The sequence below is a fragment of the Amphiura filiformis genome, chromosome 20 (genome assembly GCF_039555335.1).
Source record: "Amphiura filiformis chromosome 20, Afil_fr2py, whole genome shotgun sequence".
NCBI classification, from domain to species: Eukaryota; Metazoa; Echinodermata; class Ophiuroidea; order Amphilepidida; family Amphiuridae; genus Amphiura; species Amphiura filiformis.
This window is the reverse complement of record NC_092647.1, coordinates 27,337,283-27,361,271: the sequence shown is the minus strand read 5'-3', so window position 1 is coordinate 27,361,271 and position 23,989 is coordinate 27,337,283. Positions and strand designations below refer to the sequence as shown.

Genomic DNA, 23,989 nt, shown 5'->3' with positions numbered 1-23,989 from the left:
CCTGTGACACAACGAGCAATTACAGACATTTATTTTTTTTACTTGTTGACAAATTGGACATGCAATTAGTGTGTATACAAAGTTTCAGACCTCTCTCTCTCTCTTTATTAGGAAGGTACAGGGTCCCAAAGATGAAATTTATTCAAAGGGCAACTTTTGGGTCCAAATTTAGATCCCCTACTCCAACTGTAAATGGCTACCATAGAAAATCTGTATATATTGAAAAAGAAATGGAAATAAAAGTAAATAGGGCCAATAACTACTCATCTAATCATTTATTTTTAATATTGTGGCCAATTTGACTTTCAAGCCTTCCGAATTCGGCACATTTGCACTACATGCAATCATAAGAAAATGGTAAACTTTGGGCTTGTCATTTTATATGAAGTCAACCTATACAATTACCGGGACTTAGCAAAGTTGTAATTTAAGACTAGTAGTTATATAAAAGTGATGTTTTATAAATTTTGAAGGTGGACCACATCGACTTTGGGCCCCCTGAAAATGTTGAATTTGCAATAAATTTCATCTTCGTGAGGGCGCTGTACGAAATGTAAATGAGTTGTGACCTCAATTTTTTGGATATGCATTGTATTTATCCTATATATAGCATCAGTGACAACAAAAAATAATTAATCTGATCAAAATGTGAATTTAGGGGGGCTAAACTTGCCAGTTTACAAAATATTACATTTTTTCTTGCATATTTAATGACCCTGTGACACAACGCGCAATTAGAGATTTTTTTAATTTTTTATTTTTTGACAAATTGGGCATGCAGTTAGTGTGTATACAAAGTTTCAGACTTCTCTTTCTTTTTATAAAGAAGGCACAGACTCCCAAAGATGAAATTTATTTAAAGGGCAACTTTTGGGTCCAAATTTAGACCCCCTACTCCAACTTTAAATGGCTGCCACAGAAAATCCGTAAGAGCTACAGACCTCAAATTTGCAGGTTTTTAATATTTTTACAGGTACAACATATGACTAAAATATAAAGCAAATCTGAGGGGGTCAGGTGGGGCGACTCCTTGATTTCATATGGAATGACCCATAATGGTCGTAGGCCTATTCATAGGCAATTCAAGTTAACATCATTTGAAGATTGATTAACTGAGTATAGGCATAGACTGCAGCTAACCATATTGTTTATTTTTACAAGTCCATAATTAAATCATGCGGTCCTGCCATGGAACAGATCCAGCAGGCGAGTTGACCCAGTGTTTAAGGAGGTTACGCTGCTTCTTGCCCTCACGGTTGTCACGGTTAGGTCCTTGCACCACTACACAGTCACGCATGTTCCGACCCTGTCTCCACTCTCCATTGATGACATTGTGGTTAGCATCCTCCCTGTCGAGGAGTTGGTTCTGCATCCTCGGGTATCTGATGCGCATGAGATTGTGAAGGCAGATGCAGGCGGTGGTGATCAGGCGTACAGTCCCTGGTGTGTGTTGCATTGTCGACATCAGAACTTGGAAACGGTTAGCCAAGATGCCAAAAGCATTCTCAACCACGCGGCGTGCCCGCGACAACCTGTAGTTGAAGATGCGCTCTTCTCTGCTCATGCCTCTCAGAGTGTAGGGCTTTTGCATGTTGGGTCGCAGGGCAAAGGCATCGTCTCCTGAAAGCACACAAAATACAAAGAAGAAATTAGTCCATGTATCATGCTAATTATAAATGCCATGCTACATAATGAAATGTGTACTCGGCCTACTTATACTCACCAATGAAGAAATAGGGGACATCCTCATTGTCCATTGGCAAGGGATCAGGTTGAGGGATTGGCACTTTGCCGGTGTAGACTGCGTCCTTGAGGTCTGACTCGTTCCAAACCTGAGCGTCACCTGCCGCCCCTCGTCCGCCAATGTCCACCCACACAAACTTGTAGTCAGCATCCACCAAGCCGAGGAGCAATACAGAGAAGAACTTCTTGTAGTTGAAGTATGTCGACCCCGACCCTGCATGGTGGTTTCTTGCATCTGATGTGTTTGCCGTCTAGTGCCCCAAGGGTATGTGGAAAGTTCCACTTCTGTTTGAAACCATCAGCTATCACCTGCCACTCTGCAGCATCGGTCGGCAGCGGCATGACCTCATCCACATACTCGTCTATAATCGCCTGGCACACCTGAAATGACAGAAATAAAGAACATAATAATTTTGGAAAATACTAATGTTTCAATAAAAATGCAGATAAATGCGATAAAACCACAAATTATAAACCACAAATGATAATATATAAGATAACTACCTCTCTCACGAAGATGGAGATGGTGTTGTGTGGCACTCTCCAACTGTAACGCATGTCCATGAACTTTGCACCAGATGCAAGATGGCGAAGTGTGACGGCCAACTTCAACCCTGGCTCGAGCGGTGCCCTAAACGAGGTATATTGCTTGGTGATACGCGGCCCCACACGTGCCAGCAACTCGTCAAACATGCCCGGAGGCATGCGCACGAAGTTGCAGAAGGCCGCAGTGTCCTCCCGCCGCAATTCTACCATTAACTGGTCGTAGAGTCCAAACTGCCTCCGTCTCTCAGGGCCCAACCACTTCTTCGACCACCATCGTCTTCGCTGTTCCTTGCGGCGCCTTCTCCTGCGGGCAATATACTCTTGCATGTCTATTTCAACATCCTGCAGGTTCAATTGTACCTGCAGCAAAGCTGTCCTACACTGTAGGGCCACTCTGGCCTGACACGCCATATTAATACTAGTATATAGCAGGGCTATGACACTCTATTCACGTGGTTTCTTTTCCAACGCTAAAAGATTACGAATTTTGGTGGTTTGTAAATGAAAAGTGTCCGCACTATCGATTGATTACGTAACTGTTATGAATAATTTATTAGTTTTTCAATGCAATCGCCTCGACCCATTAATACATATTATCTGTATTTATCAAAGTACTTGGAATAGCAATCTGGTGAGTTCACTGAACTACGCCCAAATACTGATGGAGTTTTAATGGCGCTAATCCTCTCCATACACAGATGAACAAATACAATAGGAGAAGGTCAACACATATGACCTAATATATGACATGTTATATGAGATGTACAACAACCTGAATATCATAAAGATCAGTGTTCGTTTGTGCATATGAACTGCATATTTACAATACTAAATATTACTCGTTATATATTATGTCAAATATTGGTATTATGACAACACGGTATATACATTGTATATAAAACGACTAATAGATCCTACTATCATGGCGTCAGGTCATTGGTTCATCATATCCCGTATGTTTCTTAAAATTCATTCATATTTGAGACAAATTTCTGTGCCCATTTTATAGGCGTACAGGTGGATCCGGTTTTTTTTGTCATTTTCATTTCTTTTTGATGAAAGAATTAAGGTTTTCCACTGCACGGAGGCCACTATGTGATACTAATTTAATGCTATTTGTAAATGAATGCGGATTCCCGGTTGTTGTTTTTCCACAGTGTGACAACTGTCCACCCATCCAGACAACATCATCACACAATAAAACGTCTGTATTTGTACGATGAGTAAATATTAAACTGAACTTTGCCTTGGAACATTGTGTAAGACGGTGTAAGATTTTGTGGGCGCCCTCAACATTATTATCCTCTTTGTATCCGTAAATGACATGGCATAGACTGTGTGTAATTCTATGAAGACTACTTATACATGGGGTCATATCCATGGACACAAGTAACGATAATTGACAACACGATACGCGACTGTATTTAGGGAGGCTAACCACTAATAATTAATAATGCCGGGTAGGGCCTACTCCTGGGCGACTCGTGTGGGCAAGGACGCTTTAATAATGTAGGCCTATACGCATGTGTGGCCAACTTATTTAAACACCCCCCTAAAACGAGTTTTACCCTACCAGCAAATTTAGGATCAATAGGCCTAATTTAATACACTAAAGGAAGTTTTGGATGAGAAAACGGACATTTTGATGAGAAACGGCCAAAATGGTGCGAATTTAAATTTTCTCATTCTTTTGGATGAGAAACTTCCTGGTGTGTGTGTCAATCATTATTGTCTTATTAAAATCCGGGACTTTGGTTGACCTGTGCTAGACTCCAGCACATGTTAATGACGCAAAGACAGTTGTGGTAACACCATGGTCGCAGACCTGCAAAAAAGCTCAAAAACAGATAGTAATGAAACCAGTTTTATTTTCCTTGCTCTAGCGAGTTCACAGAGAAGGTGTTTCTAGTACAATGCAGCGTCGGACTCTAGCTGAGAGCGTAGCCTGAGTCCAAACGGACTCCAAGAAGGGCTCTCCATGCACAAATGAACAAACACAAAGGAAAGTAGTCTCCTCCGTGACCAGCTTGATTTCGATGGAGCGAAACCAAATTGGCTGCAGAGGAGACGGGTAATTTGCCATGCATATGAGGTGAGTGCCCTCTCAAGAATAACTACTCTCTGTATATAGTATAAATATAAGTATCTATGCAATACTAAAGAATAAAAAAAAGACTAACATCTACAGATTCATAACAGGTGTTCTGATGGATGAGTAATCACCACACCACTCCACGCCATACATAAATTCTCCCAGTCACATTTCCCCAATATGAAATGTTTAAAAAGTAAAATTTTAATTTTAATTCTTTTAAAGTTTGGCAGAGGCGGGGTTCGAACTCACGGCTCACCGCTTTGGCTAGTATCACGTGTACCATACGTCCAGCACCTTAGACCGCTCGACCACGAAGAACTTGATAGTGTCATCGTGAAAATTTATACATATAATATTAATAAATCGCAACTTCATTACTGCATCATATTTTGGAATTTTATCTGCTTAAAACATTAATGTGTATTATAATAAAGCTACCATTATTTATATTGTTGAATTCTCAAGCGCATAGAGACAATTAATACGAGGGTCCTATGAATAGGCCTACATACACAATACATAAAATCGATTTTGATATCGGCCATGTGCTCTGCTGTGCATGTGGTTTCCCGCAGTGGCGGAAGTTGTATTACGAAGTGCATCCGAACTCCATTTTGAAGCAAATGATTTTGATAAGGCATTGGATTGTTCCAGTTTGCATCCTAAATCCACATTAGACCCCTAATTTTATTTACAAAATCAAAAGATTAGATTATCATAACAACAAAACGGTAATCTTTTGTCGGGTCTAATGTGAAAATTACATTAAAAAAATACAGTTTTTACAGAATTAATTTTCACTTAATTTCAACAAAAAAATGGCGTATATAAGATTTAAATAAATAGATCAATTGTGACGCAAGTTGTTATCAAAAATTGTTGTGATAGATGTACAGTTAATATTCATATATTCCATTACCTATCTGATGGTACAGTTTTTACACAGAAAATATTTATTTGAAAAACCTGCCACTCGGCTTTTTCCGGAAAGGTCACAGGGTCGCCGTGACCTGTGCAATAATTACAATTAAAATTTTTCTTATTCTAACAGCAAGCGTTTCTAGAATATATTATGGCGAAATGTGGTGTAAGTAATCACACATGAATGGTGAGATTGCTACTGTCGAAAGTCCTTTTACAGTGCTTCAGAATAGGGCACTTCATTCTGATCGATAATCCGGCGATTGGTAAATCGACCTTAGTTATACTTGCAACTTTTGAATCAGCGAACTCTTTCATTATTTTAATGTGTGGTCATTGAAACATGATGTAAACTATAACAGGTATAAAATCGGTGTCTTTGATGCTATGACACTGCTGATGATGCATGTCAACAATATTTTGAAATAAAGAAATACTTTTGGAAATAGAAACAAATCAAAATGGATGGTTATTTTTGTTTTATTCTTTAGTTCTCGCAATATCAAGGGAAGGGGAGAGGTACTCACATATATTGACACGCGTCATGTGCCTGTCAATATACCTCCTTTTTATGCAAATCTGCTGCCCATTGACCCCCTTTTGTCATCAGCTTACACCTAATGACCCCCTTTTTTAAATTGACACCAAATCTGCAAATATTTTGCTCGCTTTGCGCCCATTTTAAAGCAATTTTAGCTTCAAAATGCTAAGTATTGTAAAATTGTGTACCTTTTTGTCCAGAAAGATATTGTGTTAATGACACCCAATTTTGAGCGTTCCCACATCGAATCATGCTAATGATCCCATTTCAACATTTTGTGACCTCATTTTCTTGAAGCCGCCACTGAATGATCCCCTTTTTTCGACAAAAAATCCCCTTTGATATACCCCTAGTGTCGTACCTAGGTAGGCACAGGTAGGCCTACGTCATTTTCATGGGGTGATCGCTTTCTGCCCGGTGTCTGTTCACCATTATCAGTTCTCCCCTGGAATGTACCTTGCATATATTCTGTATGATCCTGCATGTATTCTGTATTCCTCAGTTCTGGCCGTTTCGGCCGATTTCCATTCGTTTCTCTTTGCGTTATGGTCAGTAATAACCCTGCAGGCGTCCTATACTTGTCCGATGTGTATTAGTTCAACGTCAGGCAAATGACCGGCGAATCCGTCCTATGTTCGCCAGTAATCCACCCTCGCCAGTACCCGCGAACCCTCCCGAAGACCTGCAGCATATAAACGAAAGGAGAGCGAACAAACTCCGGCAATATGCAGCACCATACGAACACACATCGGATAAATACCGAACATATGTATTCGGTACACTCCGTTTAAAGTTTTGTGCATGCACAAAACTTGCCGACGGACTTAACGAACATCACCTAACACGAAACGCACTTGGCGGATGATAGCAGGACAAAAAAGAACATAAAACGATCATTGACGAACAACAACGGATTTACTAAAATACCATCCGTTTCTTGCACGGAAGACCTATTCGGTGTAGTGTGACAGGCGCATGATAGTAACGTGAAGCATAGGCCTACCGTTCCAGGCGAGTTTTATTCACACCTTCCACCATCTTCAAGAAATTAGAAAAGACAGATATTGTCTGATACCCCGATTAACAATCTGTCATCGAGTCTCATCGACCTACATTCGATTTTGATTGTTACGTCCATAACGAACTGGAGCGTCATCAAACATGTCAAACGGCAAATGTCAAAACAGAAGTCTGAAATGTGGAAGGGTACGATCAACCAAACATTGTATCACTGGATTTGATCACAGAGGCTCGTGGAAGTTCTTTCTATTTAGAGGAATTCCCATTTATGAAACTCTGGATTTCAATTGGATGGCGTAATATACCGTAGTTGGTAAAAGTCATGTAAAAGCCCCGTGATTCAATCCTATCAATTACGTTATGAACATAATAATAGCTAGATTGTCTTTACCTTCCTAGATCCTAGACCCTCCCTCGGGTCCATGGAGAACGACTGGTATTGTATATTACATAACATTAAATAAACCCGTTTATGAAAAAATAAACAAGTTGGTCTGTAGATTGATTGAGTTTTCGTCGACACATAGTGCTCCAGGAGCACTATAACTCTGTTGCTGGTAATTAGGGCTTAGTGGTTTGTTGGTATTAATCTTTGGAGTGAAGGAGAAGGTGGTTTTAGCTCTAATTATTTACCCAGAGATGGAACCGAGACTGTGGGACAGTCTATTACCTTCCAAAATTGAGTGTCGATCGTTTAAGGCATCGACTACCACTATCATGGGATGACATCGCTAGATAAACCCCAGCAACCAGAACACAGTCCCCGCGAGTTTTTGATAGCAAATTGACCAATACGATATATATATTATACATAGGACCGATTGGAAATAAACGTCCCATTAGATGCTTTCTTGAGATGTCCAGGGACATAATTCATCATTATTTATATAGAAGTTAGAAGTTCATTTTCTATTATAATTGTCTTTGTTCAGCTTTCAACAAATCATTATAACAGTCTTGTACTTCATTATTATTAAATGTACTATGTTGAATTCTTTTCCAAAGAAACAATCGATAAAACGATAATTCAAGGAAGTTATTTTCATGGTCACCCACGACATCTTTTCTAAAGAATGACGATTGGAATAATAAAAAGAAATATTCGAAGGCAGATCTAAAGTACCCATTTGGATTTGTTTCTATATCTCAAAAAGTAATTCTTCAATTAAAAATATTTTTGGCACGCATCATCAGCAGACTCATAGCATTAAAGACACCGATTTCACACCTATGTAATGCCAAGTACTCGATTATAATGCACGTTTTCCTGGTATTGGGTGCGCGATCATATTCCATGTGTGTTTATTGCCTTATTCTGGTCAGAGAGGAGTGGCATGATGTCAAATGGAAAATCACTGGTAATGATCAGAATGCAGAAAAACACCATAACATAAACATCAGCGATAGAAAGTGATTGTGCTTGATTACCCATGCATCAGAGCAGCTGTGGGAATAGTACCTCTGGGTATTAATATGATATGAGTCTGTAGATAATGAATATCAAACAATTTATTCAATCAAAGTAATGTTTTTTTTTTTAATGTAGAAACAATTTCAAAGGGGTAGTTGTTTTTGTTTTATTCTTTACGTAATGAGACTTCTAACATCATATCACTAAGCATGCTAAGTACATCGAATACGAGAGTTTCCAGCTGGTGGAGATGTAAGATCTTACTGCAAAATCATAGCTTAAGGGAATTTTGCATAGGGTCAACAAAGAACTTATCTAATGTGTGAGTGCGCCCTAAACGTCCTGCAAGGAAATATCCGGATTTATCCTAGGGAGAGAACCAAGTTGAAAAAATGAAGGAAAAGCTTGGCTCTGACAGGTTGAGCAAAGCAAAGAGGATTTTTTTGTTAGTTGAGTGTTTTACACCAATCTTAGGTATATTGCCTAGTCTTCTATTAATATTGTAAAATAAGACAAAATACCCATGACTCATGCTACCAAAATTTAACCTATTCTTATCTTTCCACGAAGTTTTGCTTAAGGTTATTAATTATTCCTTAGCAATTTGCATTTGCAAAATTGTTAAGGTCTGTTTCTGTGAAGTTCTTTGTTTCTTTCTTTCTTTCTGTCAATCTTATAATGAGCCACCGTAGCCATATGCTTTGAGCATGGGGGAGCCATGTTGACCATAGTTGGTCATTAGGACCATTGGGTGAGGGGGGGGGGGGGCAAATGAAACATGATCAACTTCAGGTCAAAGGTCATCCACTTCCGGTCAATGGCCAAAAACGTGATTTCACTAAAAATGCTACTCCTTCCACAAATTACACAGCACTTTGGTACATGCATCAGCTATACCCAATGTATAAAAGTTATTGTCCAGAATCGGGGTCAAAGGTCAATAAGGGGATACTTCCGGTATATGACCAAATACCCTAAAATGTTGATGCTGTCGCAAATATATATATAGTACAACAATGTTACTTGGTCATCAGGACCAATAGCTGGTGGCACAAATGTCACATGACCAACTCAATGTCAAAGGTCATGGAAAGGTCATTATGGCCGAAAATGTTATTTCCTATTATTTTTACTAAAACTGCTACTCCTTACACGAATTACACAGCAAGATGACGTCCCTTGACACATGCATTAGCCTTTATGGTCAAAGGTCATACGAATGTCATTATGGCTGATGTGATTTTTTGTTCTGTTACAAAAAATTCTAAGTCATTCCACAAATTATAATATAGCATGACATTACTTGCATACATCCATTGGGGTCAAAGGTCATTGGGTCAAAGGTCATTGGGGTCAAAGGTCATGTAGGTATTACTTCCAGTATGTAGCAAAATACCTTAGGAAGTCGCACTATAATAGCGCATGACCAAAGTTGCACAGAAATATTGAATAAAAAAATAATCATGTTTCGCGTCTTCTCCCGCTTCCTTTTTTGAAGTTTCTTCAATTTATATTTTTATTTTTTGAAATTCAGTTATAACTTTTAAAAAAATATGTCTAGGGAGTAAAGATGCTTTCTATAGCCTTGCTAATATACAAGAAACACTTTTGGAAGGTTTTGTGATAATTAGAGGAGGCCTATCTCGTTGAACAAGATATAGAAAGAGGTCTCCTCCTTTTTCCGGGCATTATTGTGTGCGCTAAAACAGTTCTAATTATGGGTATTTGCACCAATTTTACGATAAAAAATAAAAAGCCCCCTCTTCCTCCTTTTTGAAACATGTTTTTTTTTATTTTACTTGGCCTTATTAAAATGATTTCACATACTGTAATATTATGGAAAATAATTATGTAATATAATTTATGATTATAATTATAATACTACAAACATCTGTTCATACATGTATATTCCAATGCATTATACATATGCTGGACCTTTTGAACTTGCATATGCTATAGGCGAGCTAACAAATTAACCTTGGTCTCTAGCCAAATTCCAAAGTTATAGTGCATTTCAAAAAAAGACCTCTCACTAAAATCAGCATAATATACTACTGCTTACATGCATTTATGCTATATAGCTGGGCTAATTAGCTATAGGCCTAGTTAATTAGCTATTGCTAAGGTCGCGTATATGTGTATGCGCAATTAGCTCTAGTTTTAAACAGTTGTGATTTGGTAGTTCACAGCATCTTACGAATGGTAGTGACCCTTGGCAAAAATTGCATTGCTCAATTCATAGCGAGCGTGTAGAAGAATTAAAATATCACAGATATACTTTTACAGGTGCTGCGGTTCTTGAGTTACGTTGTGAAGAGGGCTGAAACAACAACACTTTTGTAAAACGTACATAACTAATTAACAACAATAAATTAAGCGAGTTTGCAGAGTATGCGATTTGTAGAATGAACTTTTGCAAAACATCAAGGTGTTAATTTTCAATAATATATTGATCTAGATAATGAAAAATCGATTTTTAGGTTGCTTCGACCAACAATACCTCTTCTCTTTAGCTCGTCTATACCTCATTATTCTTTAATGATCGCAGTATAGTAAACAAACTCCAGGAGTTTCAGTCTCTTTTGAATACAGAAAATCCTCATATTCTGGCCGTGAATGGAACTTTGAAGGAGATTATAACTGATGCTTTAATAGTGGATTATGTATTTTTACGGTGTAATCATAATCGGCATTGCGGAGGAGTAGAACGATTTTTAAAACCATATTCGCTGTAGCAGTAGTAATGTAACATTATTAATCACCATTGCAATTAGTGAAAACATTTTTGAATGTATTACCCTGCACTAAAAGTAGTCTGCACTCATCACCTTAATCTCATATTGAAACACTTGACATTTAAAATAGGTCTCGGGTTGTTTATTTTGTAACTGGCAGATATTCTAACCATGTTCTTGATATTAGTGCTGGTATTGCCTTTATTTTTTATTGCCTCATTCCATAGTGGCGTAGAGTAATTAGCTAATAATAATTAATAATTAATTCGTTAAATTTGGCCTATCGTTACAAAGTGAAATTTTATGTTTTCCATAGTGGCGTATCGATCATACTCCACTTTTTATGCACATTTTATAATAGTAAACAAACTAAGAAATGTCGGCAAAAATGAAAAACATTGCGTGTCATAGTGGCGTACACCTCGTTACATTCCATAGTGACGTATCAGGCCGATACGCTACTATATGGAAAGAAGCCTACGAAATGTAATAACATAGGGATTACATGTCGACCGAGGTGGCGTTCGGTCATGAAGGTTGGCGTTATGTTAGGTATAGCGTTTTGCGTGTTTTCCAAGTGACGTATAGTTTTGAACTTGAATAATGTTTTTTTATTTATTTTTACAAAGATAAAATCTATTTAGTTTATTAGAGGATTTCATATCAATTACAAAATATAGTGAATGTCTCATTTACACTTCTCGACTTTATATTGGCATTTCTATACGCCTCTATGGAATACAGCCGACGAATTAACCTTGTTGCTCCTAAACAAACACTTACTTCTGGCACATATCTTTCTATTCTAAAGAGAATATTTCACTGATCTCTGTGGTGAGCTTCATTCTAACAACTGGCATGAGCTGCTCCACGATAAGAGCACCGATAATGCCTGCTGAACATTTAAAGATATAGGCCTATATGTTAAGTGCATTCATAGGTTTATCTCCACCGAAAAAATCTAGAAGACGTGTCAAGAAATCTTGAATTACAGATGGACTTTGCTTGAAGGAACAGCCTTTATATTGCCAGTAGAAAATGTCCTTACAACATTTGGAACATGTGGAACCAAAAAAGTTAATTGTAAGAAAATTCTCAATAAAAGGTTTAAAAATCGAAATGTTGTTGATATACGAGGGTCATTCATTAAGTTCTAACTCCAATCTTTTAACTTTGGTTCTGTAGATGGTAGCTTCTTTAAACTCAGCATATTTATACATTGGAATATCTGCTACAATGAGACCAAAGTTATATTGATACCATTTCCAGATTTTTGTAGGTGACCTCAGAATTAAGCAAAATAAGATTTCATACACCGGAAACGGCAAAGATTCGTAAAAAAATGATATGATAATAGGTGTGTATGCCTCCTTCGAGTTTTGCTCGATATAAAGCAAGGGTGATGCGAATGCTAATGCTAGCACATTATAATTAAAACAAATGTGTAATCAAAAGGCAAGATGACAAGCATTTTAAACTTTTAACATTATAGTATACCAGCATCCCGTTTTTGCTGTCATGTCTGATCGTCTTTCAGAGCATGAGAATTAGCCTGTATGAGATGACTATCAGTTTGGTCTCAGAGCTAAAAGTTAAAAATAAAGGCACCCAACCACTGTTTGTCACATGCTATTTTCAAGTCAGTTTCCTTGTTTTTTTTACCAAGTGTCATTTCCATAGTTGGTTTAAAATGCTGCCAGTTAGCCATCGTTTTCTAATAGAGACAATTTATGTATAAGTGTCTTTTGGGTATTTAAAAAAAAACATGCAATTTTATTACAGTTCTTATTTGTTCTTATCGTTTCTTTGCGAAAAAAACAACGGGTTTTGTTGGAGTCAGGTCATTTTGCAATAATTTTGATGTACATGGTGATTTAAAATGAACTGTACCCAACTTCAAAAATTAAATTAAAATACTTACTGACATTTAAATAATATGTGTTTGTAAGCTGTAACAGGATAGTATGTTTCCTAGTGTTGGTGAAAATATCATATCTTTACCTCTATGGTTTTGAAGAAAAATACATTCTTAGAAAACACACCAAAAACGATGTTGCACATGGATGAGTATTTTATTCAAACTATCTGTTCTACAGCATTTTGCTCACTCAACTGCCCTCAGACACTTTTAGTTCAACATAAATTGCGCATGTTTATTTAAAACTGAAAATCAGATGAATTTATAAATAAATACAATTAAAATTAAATACTTACTGACATTGAAAATAATTTTGTATTGCAAGCTGTAATAGGGTAGTAGGCTATGTTTCCTATTATTGGTGAAAAAATCAGGTCTCAATACGAGTGTATGGATATTGGGTGGAAGCTCTATAGTCCGACGGTTCTTTATTCCGACGGTTCTTTAGTCCGAAGGTTCTTTAATCCGACGGTTCTTTATTACGAAGGTTCTTTATTCCGATGGTTCTTTATTTCGAAGGTTCTATAGTCCGAATTTTGAAAACGGTTCTTTAGTCCGAATATGAAAATAGGCTCTATAGTCCGAATTTAAGAAAGGGTTCTATAGTCCGAATATGGAACTAGTCTCTATAGTCCGAATTTAAAAAAAAGGTTCTATAGTCCGAAATTGCAAAAGGGTTCTATAGTCCGAAACGGATACCGTGTTCTTTAGTCCGAATTGGTAAACAGGTTCTATAGTCCGAATTTTATTTTCATCATTTGTTTCAGTGTCAAATCATCATTCATTTATTGTATGGGCGGAGCCATAGGCGGAGAGCCATACTTTAATTTTGTTTTGCAATATTTGTTCGCACGTTTAAGGGTTTATCTAGCCACTGTATTGATTGAAAGTTGCAGGGTATATAGTATGTAATCGAATGAAGAAGTAGATAGATTTTCTATAATAATATGTGTTCAGGAGAGGAGATATTTAACAAAAACAAAAACACCCAAGTCCGTCAAATGCACGAATAAGAATACGTGTATAGTATAGGCCTATCCACCATTGGGGAATTGCCGCAGCTGATTAGAGTCGTTCATTTCGTGCGGTACATGATTAGAGTCGTTCATTTCGTACGGTAAATAGCGGGCAATGGGTGTATTTTTGTTTGCTTTTGTGTTGCTTTTGGAAACACTCGCGCCCGCTATAAAGTCGTTAATTTGTTTGCACAGACCTAGTCTCCTACACAGCCAATTCGTGTCGGGCGATCCGAACAAACATCGTGATAGCCACATACAGTCTGGCCCGAGGCACAGACTATCAAGTGTTTATTTACCAGTGACCTTCAATAAAATCGATACTGTAGTACAAACATGCTATATACAGGGTGTCCCTGAAAGAACTGTTTCGTCAGAAACTTAATTGTTTGGGTATTTTAACGCCACAACTAAACAAAACTAAATACTTTTTGAATTTTGACAAAAAGACGAAATATTAAGATTAGAAATTTAATAACGTGGCATAATCACTGCGCATCATAATTTTTACTTCATTTACTGTCTTTTACATCTTTTGACTCATTATGACCCCAGATTTTTTTTCTTTTTTGAGAAACAAAAATCCTTCCAAACTTTACATAGAGCCAAAAATTTACAAGATTAAATATTTTTATTTTGGCATAACAATTCAGGGAATTTTGTTTTTGTTTGTTAACGTTTGTTTTAATACGCAATCACTCAGGCACACCCTTTCCAACGAAAAATGAAAACTTAAATCTCAACATTTAATTTTGAGCATGGAGAAAGGAAATCATAATTTCCCTCCCGTTTCTCCCCATTTTTCCCTTCTGTTTTTCTTCTCTTTTTTTTTCATTTTGCTTTTCACCTTTCCACATTTTTTCTTCTCAGACAACCCTTGTTTACCAAAAGTAATAAATTTTATTTAATTTATGACGACACAGCATTCTGTCATCCCTGTCTAGCCCCGCTCCAAAGGTCTGACCTGGTTGTTAAACCGGCGCAGGCCAGATGTCAGAACTGCAAATCAAATGCAGCAAGGTAGAGGTTGTAATATTGTGCACATAGCTACCTATACCTTGCTGTGTATAGTGAACAGAGCACGTGTATTTTGCTCACTGGCAATTGATACAAACAGAAGGTATCAATAAATGGGACAGTATGAATGGATCGTTTTCGAAGTTTATGTTGTGATGAAGTTTGGCAGTCAGCATGTGCGATGATGCCGAGTATTATAGGGTCTACAGGGGTTTTAACAACATGGTGTATCGCCTAAACTTGGTCAGTTGTATTTGTAGAGCTGAATAGATTTCGGGGTCATCCAAGGTCACCCAGGGTTCATCTGAGGTCAAATGGCTAAAAAACTGTCATAATGGCACGAAACTTGGTGGGTATAGTCAACACTTAGAGTAAAATTTTTGGAAGGTCATTTCAGGGTCATCCGAGGTCACCCAGGGGCATTTGAGGTCAAATTACTAAAAACTGTTATATGGGCTCGAAACTTGGTGGGTATAGTCAACATTTAGATTCAAATTATTGGAAGGTCATTTCGGTGTCATCCGAGGTCACCCAGGGGTCATCTGATGTCAAATTACTAAAAACTGACATAACAGCATGAATTTTGGTGAGTACAGTCAACATTAAGAGTCAAATGTTTGGAAGGTCATTTTGGGGGTAATCCAAGGTCACTTAGGGGTCATCTGAGGTCAAATGACTAACATCTGTCGTACGGGCATGAAACTTGGTGGGTACAGTCAATATTGCTAGGAAACTGTCTATACATACAAACTGAACTTCCACCACACGGCTCGGGTTGTTTTGGTAAAGCAATACCAACACCTGTTGTGAACTCGACACCACGAGGGGATATCCCAACCCGTGCTCTGGGCATCTTGTAAAACATAAACATTACACAGCCGTGCGGCCTATTACATTTCCATATTATTTCCCTCTTTATAATCACCCCACACTCCCCATCCACCATCCAGGCTTCGCCCATACAGGGTTCTGAAAAGAAACTCACATCTAAACACAACCACTACCATACCATCACCCAACAACCTTACACACCAACCGCGTATGCCGAAAACCGCGCAACCCGAGAACCGCTCTAGTTCATTCTTGATTTCGTTCAATATTTTTTTCATTAGCTCTTTCTTAAAATCCCTTTCTCAATTTTGTTTGTTCTATATTCAAATTTCTTTCGTTCTATCTTTATTATATTCTTTCTTTCTTCTCTTTGTTCTTTCATATTGTTCATTATTTTGTTCATTATCTTTGTATTCGTTGTTCTTTCATTTGGACTTCCTTTTAGTCTTTATTCAGTTGTTTCATTTGTTTTTTCATTTATTTTCTTTCATTGTGTCTTTCCTTCTTTTATTCTAGGTTTTTTTTGTGTGTGTGTGTTTGTACTTCTTCATGTTTCTTTCTATTTTCGTTCCATTCATTATTTTTCTTTTCGTTTCTGATGGTGTAAAAATATGTCAACATTTTTGGAGCAAATTTTAGGATCTTTGTTTATAGTAAGTTGGGGATATCAGGCGCGAACGCAGGATTTGGTTTTGATGACGGGGGTGGGCAAAAGTAGCGTCATCCCGTTTACCATATAAGATATAAACTCTGCTATTATCTAGCTAGAGGGCGCAGTAAATGTTAATGTTATAAAAAATTCGGACTATAGAGCCTTTTTACTGATTCGGACTAAAGGACACGGTATCCGTTTCGGACTATAGAACCCTTTTGCAATTTCGGACTATAGAACCCTTTTTTAAATTCGGACTATAGAGCCTATTTTCATATTCGGACTAGAGAACCGTTTTTAAAATTCGGATTAAAGAACCTCTTTTAATATTCAGATTAGGGAACCTTTTTTAAAATTCGGACTATAGAACCTTCGAGATAAAGAACCGTCGGAATAAAGAACCTCTTTTAAATTTATTTCGGACGAGAGAACCTCTTTTAAAATTCGGACTAGCGAATGCTATGAACACATGTTCGGACTAGCGAACCTTCGGACTAAAGAACCTTCGGATTATAGAAGCGTCGGATTATAGAGCAGTCCCCTGGATATTGCACCAGCACCATTTCTATTTGAATTCAAATTTCCCTCTACAACTTCAAGTCAATGGGTCCTTTGTTTTACATATATTATTTAACATGTAATCTTTGCAAACCTGACATTGTAATTGAATATCAATATTATTGACTTAATAATGCGAAATAACATTTGTCTTGGTTTAATTTGCTGTACATGTACAACACTTGTATAGTCATGGTAGCGGTAGAGAACACTCATAAACGTAGTTCTATGTGTTGGTCTAAATATGGGATGATAACTTGAAAATGCGATATCTTCTGACTAAAACAACTTATTATCAAAATTCAAAATTTCTACTACAGAACACTTATCACTGCTTTCTATGATTGTTTTTTGATATGTACAATCTCCGCAAATATATATATGTGACCGTACAGCACGAATGAGCCGTAAATGTCCTCAATTGTATTCTGAGTTAGAGTGTAAAATGGGCATGAAGGTCATATTCATAGGTATTTCAATTTGGTGCTACGTGTATCTCATTAAATGAGGTACACGTAGCACCCAATTGAGGTACCTATGAATACGACCTTCATGCCCATTTTACACTGTAACTCAGAATACAATTGAGGACATTTACGGCTCATTCGTGCTGTACGGTCACATATATATAAAATGGTTAAAGTTGGGTACAGTTCATTTTAAATCACCCTGTATAGCTTCAATTTAAGGGGGTACTACACCCCTGGCCAATTTTGTGCCTATTTTTGTATTTTTCTCAAAAATTATAGCACATTGGTGACAAGTAAGATATGTATATTATAGGGGCAAGGACTACAACTACTGCACTGAAAACTCAGCAACTCAAGGCAAGTAGTTATTGATTTATAGATCAAATATTGGTTTTCCTCATTTTTGACTGTAACTCCACAAATATTGTCTGTGCTGAAATAAAATTTCCAGTGCAGTAGTTGTAGCCCTTGCCCCTATAATATACATATCTTACTTGTCACCAATGTGCTTTAATTTTTGAGAAAAATGCAAAAATAGGCACAAAATTGGCCAGGGGTGTAGTACCCCCTTAAGCCATCTGAAATGACCAAATGGTATTTTGTGCCCACTTCAAATATTTGTCTACTTATGTCTTCCTTGTACATATATGTACTGATTTGTTCCAATTCCGTGACATTGATGAAAAAGTTAGATAACTAGGTATAGTCATGGGAAATATGAAACGGCTACTTTTTGCAAAAGCTTAAAGGCCTCTAAGAGGGTGGAGGTAGAACATTTTGAATGGCCCTCGTAGTTTCGTTGATCTTCTGCTCGTGCCTCAAAGGTCAAAGCCAGTGCTACATCTTTTAAATTTTTCAGATTGTGGCATTACTGATGCTTCTGTCATTCAATCATTTCTTTCGCTTCAAATTTCACTATTTCAGGTGATCATGACCTTTTGGATACTTAGTGTGAGGTTCATCGAGGTTTTTCTTTTTCGAGTAGTATTTCCACATTCATATGAAAACTTTAAACTTATCGAGTCTTTAAAAAATACAAAGCAAATGAGTCTGATGAAATAGTTTTCCACGTATTGTCGCCCTATTTTAGAATATGGCACACCACGATGGCTTCCATATCAAATTGGCCATTTATAATTACAGGCTGTTATCAAAATTACGGTGATTGAAAAACCTGCTTCTTGCAAATGCAATATAATTTAATGTTAAATATCTGTTCATGACATTAATCACCGAATTATGCGGATTCTATATTGCATTTAGTGGAGGCAGTCATGTACATATAGTTCCTACCAATCATTTTCTTTTCAGCCTGTATTAGAAAAACCCCAAGACGCCTAGTGTGTACCTGCATTTCCGCAGTGAAAGATTCTCGTCTTGAAACGCCGAACTTATCTCTCCATAATTATACTCACCATCTTCTTTTATTCCATTATCTCTTGTACTTCTTTTGTTCAAAGTCTGATCAACTGTTGATTATGTCAAGTAATGTGGACAGGGCAAGATAATCTTGGTCAAGTAAACACTGAAATCCAAATTGGAGTCAGGGTGACTCTAAAGGCAGAGTCCAGCCACTCTGCGACTCTATGTCTAAAATGACTCCATATTGGGAGTCATCTGACTCCCTTGAAGAGTCATAAATTTCTTGACTCCGCGGAAGAGTTACCGTTGATGACTCTATGGAGTCATTTTAGACATAGACATAGAATCGCATAGTGGCTGGACTCTGCTTCTAGAGTAACCCAGACTCCATTTATAGAGTCACCATGGTTACTCCGACACTTCTGAAAAAGCACAAAATAATGACACACATAGATGTACATCTTGGTAGAGTCCTGGGGGATGCATGTTAGCACCTGCCCCACCACACACTGGACTATGCATTAGAGACGTTGCGACTCAAAACCGCTCTCCTGTGACGGTGCAAGGCCGCTTATTTAATATTTTGCACGTACGAAATGCACAAAACGGAGCAGAAAATGACCACAATTTTTTGTCCGTTTTACAATATGTTAAATAGTGTCAAGGGGATTGAATATACCAAGGAAAGTCTAACTATTATAATATGATCCATTTTGTAAGAAACTATTTCAATATAGCTGAAGTGAGGTGTGACGTCATTCATAACTCAACAAATTGCCTGTGTAGAAAGGGGTAACAAGGGGTCTGACAACACCCATTCCATCATATTTTGCTGCTAAGTTAGTTTTCAAGGATTGGCATTATTTCATTACAGAATAAGGTAGATAATAAAGTTGCATATTTATTCATCTGCTTCAACTTTTATACCAAAAATGACACTTTGACTAGAATTCTAAATCATAAATAAAGTATCAAAAATCATGGTTTGATTATATTATCGTTTGGCTTGCAAAGGTGCAAGATGATGTTAAGCTTTATTGAAGCTACTTCCCATTGATGTTAGGTGTGTGTTATTTCTTCAAGTTATAATTACCCGAATATTGCTACTTGTTGAGTATTAACCTTTGTAAACTGCTTAATTCGCAATTAATAGTTAATTTTTAACTAATTAATTTGTTAATTAACCAGTATTTAATCAATTGATTAATATTTAATTATTGTTTCTTGCAGATATCATTTTTTTCTTACAAAAATGTTGTTTATCATCATGCTATATTTGTGAAGTTTTATCATTTCCTAATTGATTTTGTTCTTGTTGTTAACAGGGGCAGACCCCATTACATTACGCTGCCGAAACATCTGCAGCTTGCTGTCAGCTCCTATTGAAATACAAAGCAAATGTAGATGCCAGGAGTAATGTGGTAAGTCTGAACTCATTCCGATATATTATCTTCCACGTTTATTATTATTTAAGTATTAATAAGGGGTTCTTTGAAAGAAAGTTATTGTTCCTATTAAATAGGACTTTTTCAGTGGAAAAGATTTGACTATTTTATGACAAAATATAGAAGCTGGGTAACATTCATACACATTCCACAGTTGTTTTAAAAATAACTTTTCACCTTAAATCAACATTGACAAATCGCTGTTAAGATAACATAAATGTTTACCGCCACTCACAATAAGATATGTGAATAGGTGTTTGCTATAAGAAGCTCAAATATGTGCAGTATTTGGCAAATGGACGGGAACAGGGTGAACTGGCCCCCTGCGGGTAAGAAAAACTAAGTTGATCAAAACGCAGGCCAAAATAAAAATCCCTTTAAAAGGGATGTACCGGCAAAAGGATGAATTACATTGAGTAACAACCATTTTCTTTTTTAAAATATAAATATACAGTAGAAATAATTTTTAAGTGTAAAGATTATGGTTGTTTGAACATTTTGAGCCAAGTTCCATTTGTTGCTATTCTTTCAAAATCAGTCTTTACGTTGTTACATAAATTTGAAATAAGATGGAATAAATTCCAAACATTTGGTACCAAATGTGACCCCTTCTACATCCTCAAGAATTTCGGAAGCTAATTCATTGGCGATTTTGCCCAATAGTTTATGTTAAACCCTGTTTTGTATTCACACTATATCTTTTAGTATAGATTAATTCATAACAATCTGGTTTGAAAATTTAAACACACAGAATGTTAAACACTATATCAAGAATAATTATTTTTGGAATATATATATACAAATATATTATAGGCCTACACATACTGAAACCCAATGCTATTGTATTAATTTTGTTTATAGCATGGTTAAAGACTAGTGATATACGTAGGAACATAATTCGTTACATCTGCACCAAAGCTCCATTTTTCTGATTTCTGATTTTTCTGTATATCATCATTTATATTATAGACAAAAATATATGAAGTTAATCAACTTTATATCCAAAAGAAGGTAATTGTTATATCATGTGTGCAAATAGCTTTTGATACCAGACTTTTGATTATGGGCATAACATACACCCTCTTCTATCCTAACATATTATTATTATCATGTGAAACTCCTAAATGTAGACCTAATTGTCCTGCCAATTAATCCCATCTCCCACCAACTGCCAATTAATTTTCATGTGTAAGTTTTCTGGAATAGATGTGTAATGACATCAAAACATTTTCATTAACCTATAGCAAGATCGCTGCTAGATAACCTTGACCCTGCTTGAAAAGCACTATGACCATGATGACCACACACTGACACACGTACTGAGTATTGTATTGTCCCCTGCGCTTTATACTCTAAAAAGACTAATAAGGTCAATGTGCATGGTAAGAGGACCAGCGAATTTGCCCAATTTTCAATTTAGAAAGAAAGTTCCTAAAATATCCAGGGGGTGCCACTGTAATGGTGAAGGGGGTATCAGGCGCGTCCGTGGACTCACAAAAAGCACCCTAAACAAGTATTGCTGAGACTGAAATTTGCACCCCTAAACAAGTATAAGTAGCGTGATTTGCTACCCTAAACAAGTAGTTGTCTTTTCTCTACCCCTAAACAATTGATGCAATTATTACCCCTAAACAACACTAAGAAACAGGTGCTTTTAACCATAAAATAAGTAAGAAGCTGTTGCCTTGGTCAATTTTGGAAATAACTTGGACCAAAAACGTGTTTTTGCTTAATCCTTTATTAAATAAATGCATGTTATGAAAAGTTTGAACATGTTGAATGTAAAAGTTTCAACTTCAAAGGTTCATAACTTGAAAACTGAGCCCCCTACGTACATATGAACTGTATCAAGAGATAGAGCTCTTTAAAATAAAGCTTTTCTGAAAAAATTGGACAGAGCTCCGCCGTCTGACAGAGAAATTTGCTTTTTAATCACAAGTCACTTATTCACAGAGCTTACCTATAGTACTAGTAGTAGCCTCCATTAAAACAATAGTTTAAGGATGCACAACTATGTTTTCTCAAAATTTGAGTTGGCAAAATCCGTAAAAAAGTAAGTCCTAAATTTATTATATACGAGTGGATATTCATTTATTCATTTATTCATTTATTCAATTGGCAACTGGCTAAATTGCGAAAAAAACAAACAACCAGGTTTTGAATTTGGAGTTAATAGGACATCAGTAAAGTGGTCAAACATCGTTTTTTAGTATTTATCAATTATTAATTTAAATGAATAGGACTGGCAACCCACTAATTTCAGAAAATCATTGATCAATACATCATTAAAACAGTCAAGTGTCAATGTCAATTAGAATACTATGATAGCAGTTGTCTATGCATGGTTAAAGAAAAATATATTAATGTGCCCGTGCTGCACCATGAGAAAGTCACTACTAAACAAAGTCGAAAACCATCTTGTAGGCTTATTCTTTTGCACAAATAGACCTAAATAGTTAACTAAATACCTTCAGAAGACAATGCATTTGTAGCAGTTAGATAGTTAATAAAAAATATTAAGGTGCATGAAAAATCGGCAAGTTGGAAGAAAATCATTTCGGAAACCATCTTGTAGGCCTATATAGTTTTTTTTTAATGTGCATGCATCATGCGAAAGTCCGAGTCCGAAACCATCTTGTAGGCTTATTTTTTTTTGCACCGATAGAGCTAAATAGTTAACTAAATAGGCCTACCTTCAGAAGACATAGCATTAGATGGTTGAGTAAAATATTAATGTGCATGAAAAATCAGCAAGTCGGAAGAACATTATTTCGGAAACCATCTTGTAGGCCTAGCCATATAATTTTTTAATGTGCATGCCTCATGCGAAAGTCGGGAGAATAACGCAGTCGGAAACCATCTTGTAGGCTTATTCTTTTGCACCACTAGAGCTAAATAGTTAACTGAATACCTTCAGAAGACATAGTATTAGATGGTTATTAAAATATTAATGTGCAGGAGAAAATTATTTCCGGAAACCATCTTGTTGTAGGCTACAACAAGATGGTTTCCGTAGGCCTAGTAAATAATTTTTTAATGTGCATGCATCAACGAAGGTCGGGAGAAAAATGATGTATATTTTTGCCAGTTTGGTATGGGTTAAGTGTCTAGTGTCGAAAGAATTGAGTCCGTTGGCAAATCCCCGGGGCAAAACTACCTTAAGTACGTAAGAGCTCCAAAAACATACCCTTTTACACCAATTTTACATGGATTTGATACCCTATTCGCGTTACGCACGTAACGTGCCCTAGTCTGAAACAATACCCTTTTTACGTGAATTTACGGACGCGCCTGATACCCCCTTCACCATTCGAGTGGCCCCCCGGGTAAAATATATACTGATTTTACCTTAGTCATGCAAAATCAACACAAAACGTCTGCTTTCTTCACACAACAATTTTGGTATTTCTATTTGCTATGACAACTTTTATTCATAAACTATCTAATAGAAAGTTAGAAACAACAACAAACTTGAACCAATTAATAAGTACCGGCCAGCTGTGGCTGCCCGGTACAAAAAAAAGTACAAAACGCACATTTTACGCACTTTGTGATTTTTTACCCGATCTCGGCTCGTAATTAGCTTTTCTCAGAATATAGGCTCCAAAATGACATATGAAGCAAGCGACAAGAGACGCAGGCTTAGCATGGTGTACGTTCTGGAAGATAAAACATGTGTGGAGAACTTCCAATTATCCATAAATGGCT

At 36.8% G+C, this 23,989-nt stretch overlaps 1 protein-coding gene across 1 annotated transcript; it reads right to left on the bottom strand.

Moving 5' to 3' along the window:
* Nucleotides 1-1,168: 1,168 nt before the first annotated feature.
* LOC140142235 (uncharacterized) lies at nt 1,169-2,700 on the bottom strand. The gene is given in 4 exon segments (XM_072164202.1): nt 1,169-1,620; nt 1,724-1,964; nt 1,966-2,124; nt 2,248-2,700. Coding segments are annotated over 4 exon segments (1,305 nt in total).
* Between the last annotated feature and the right edge of the window lie 21,289 nt (nt 2,701-23,989).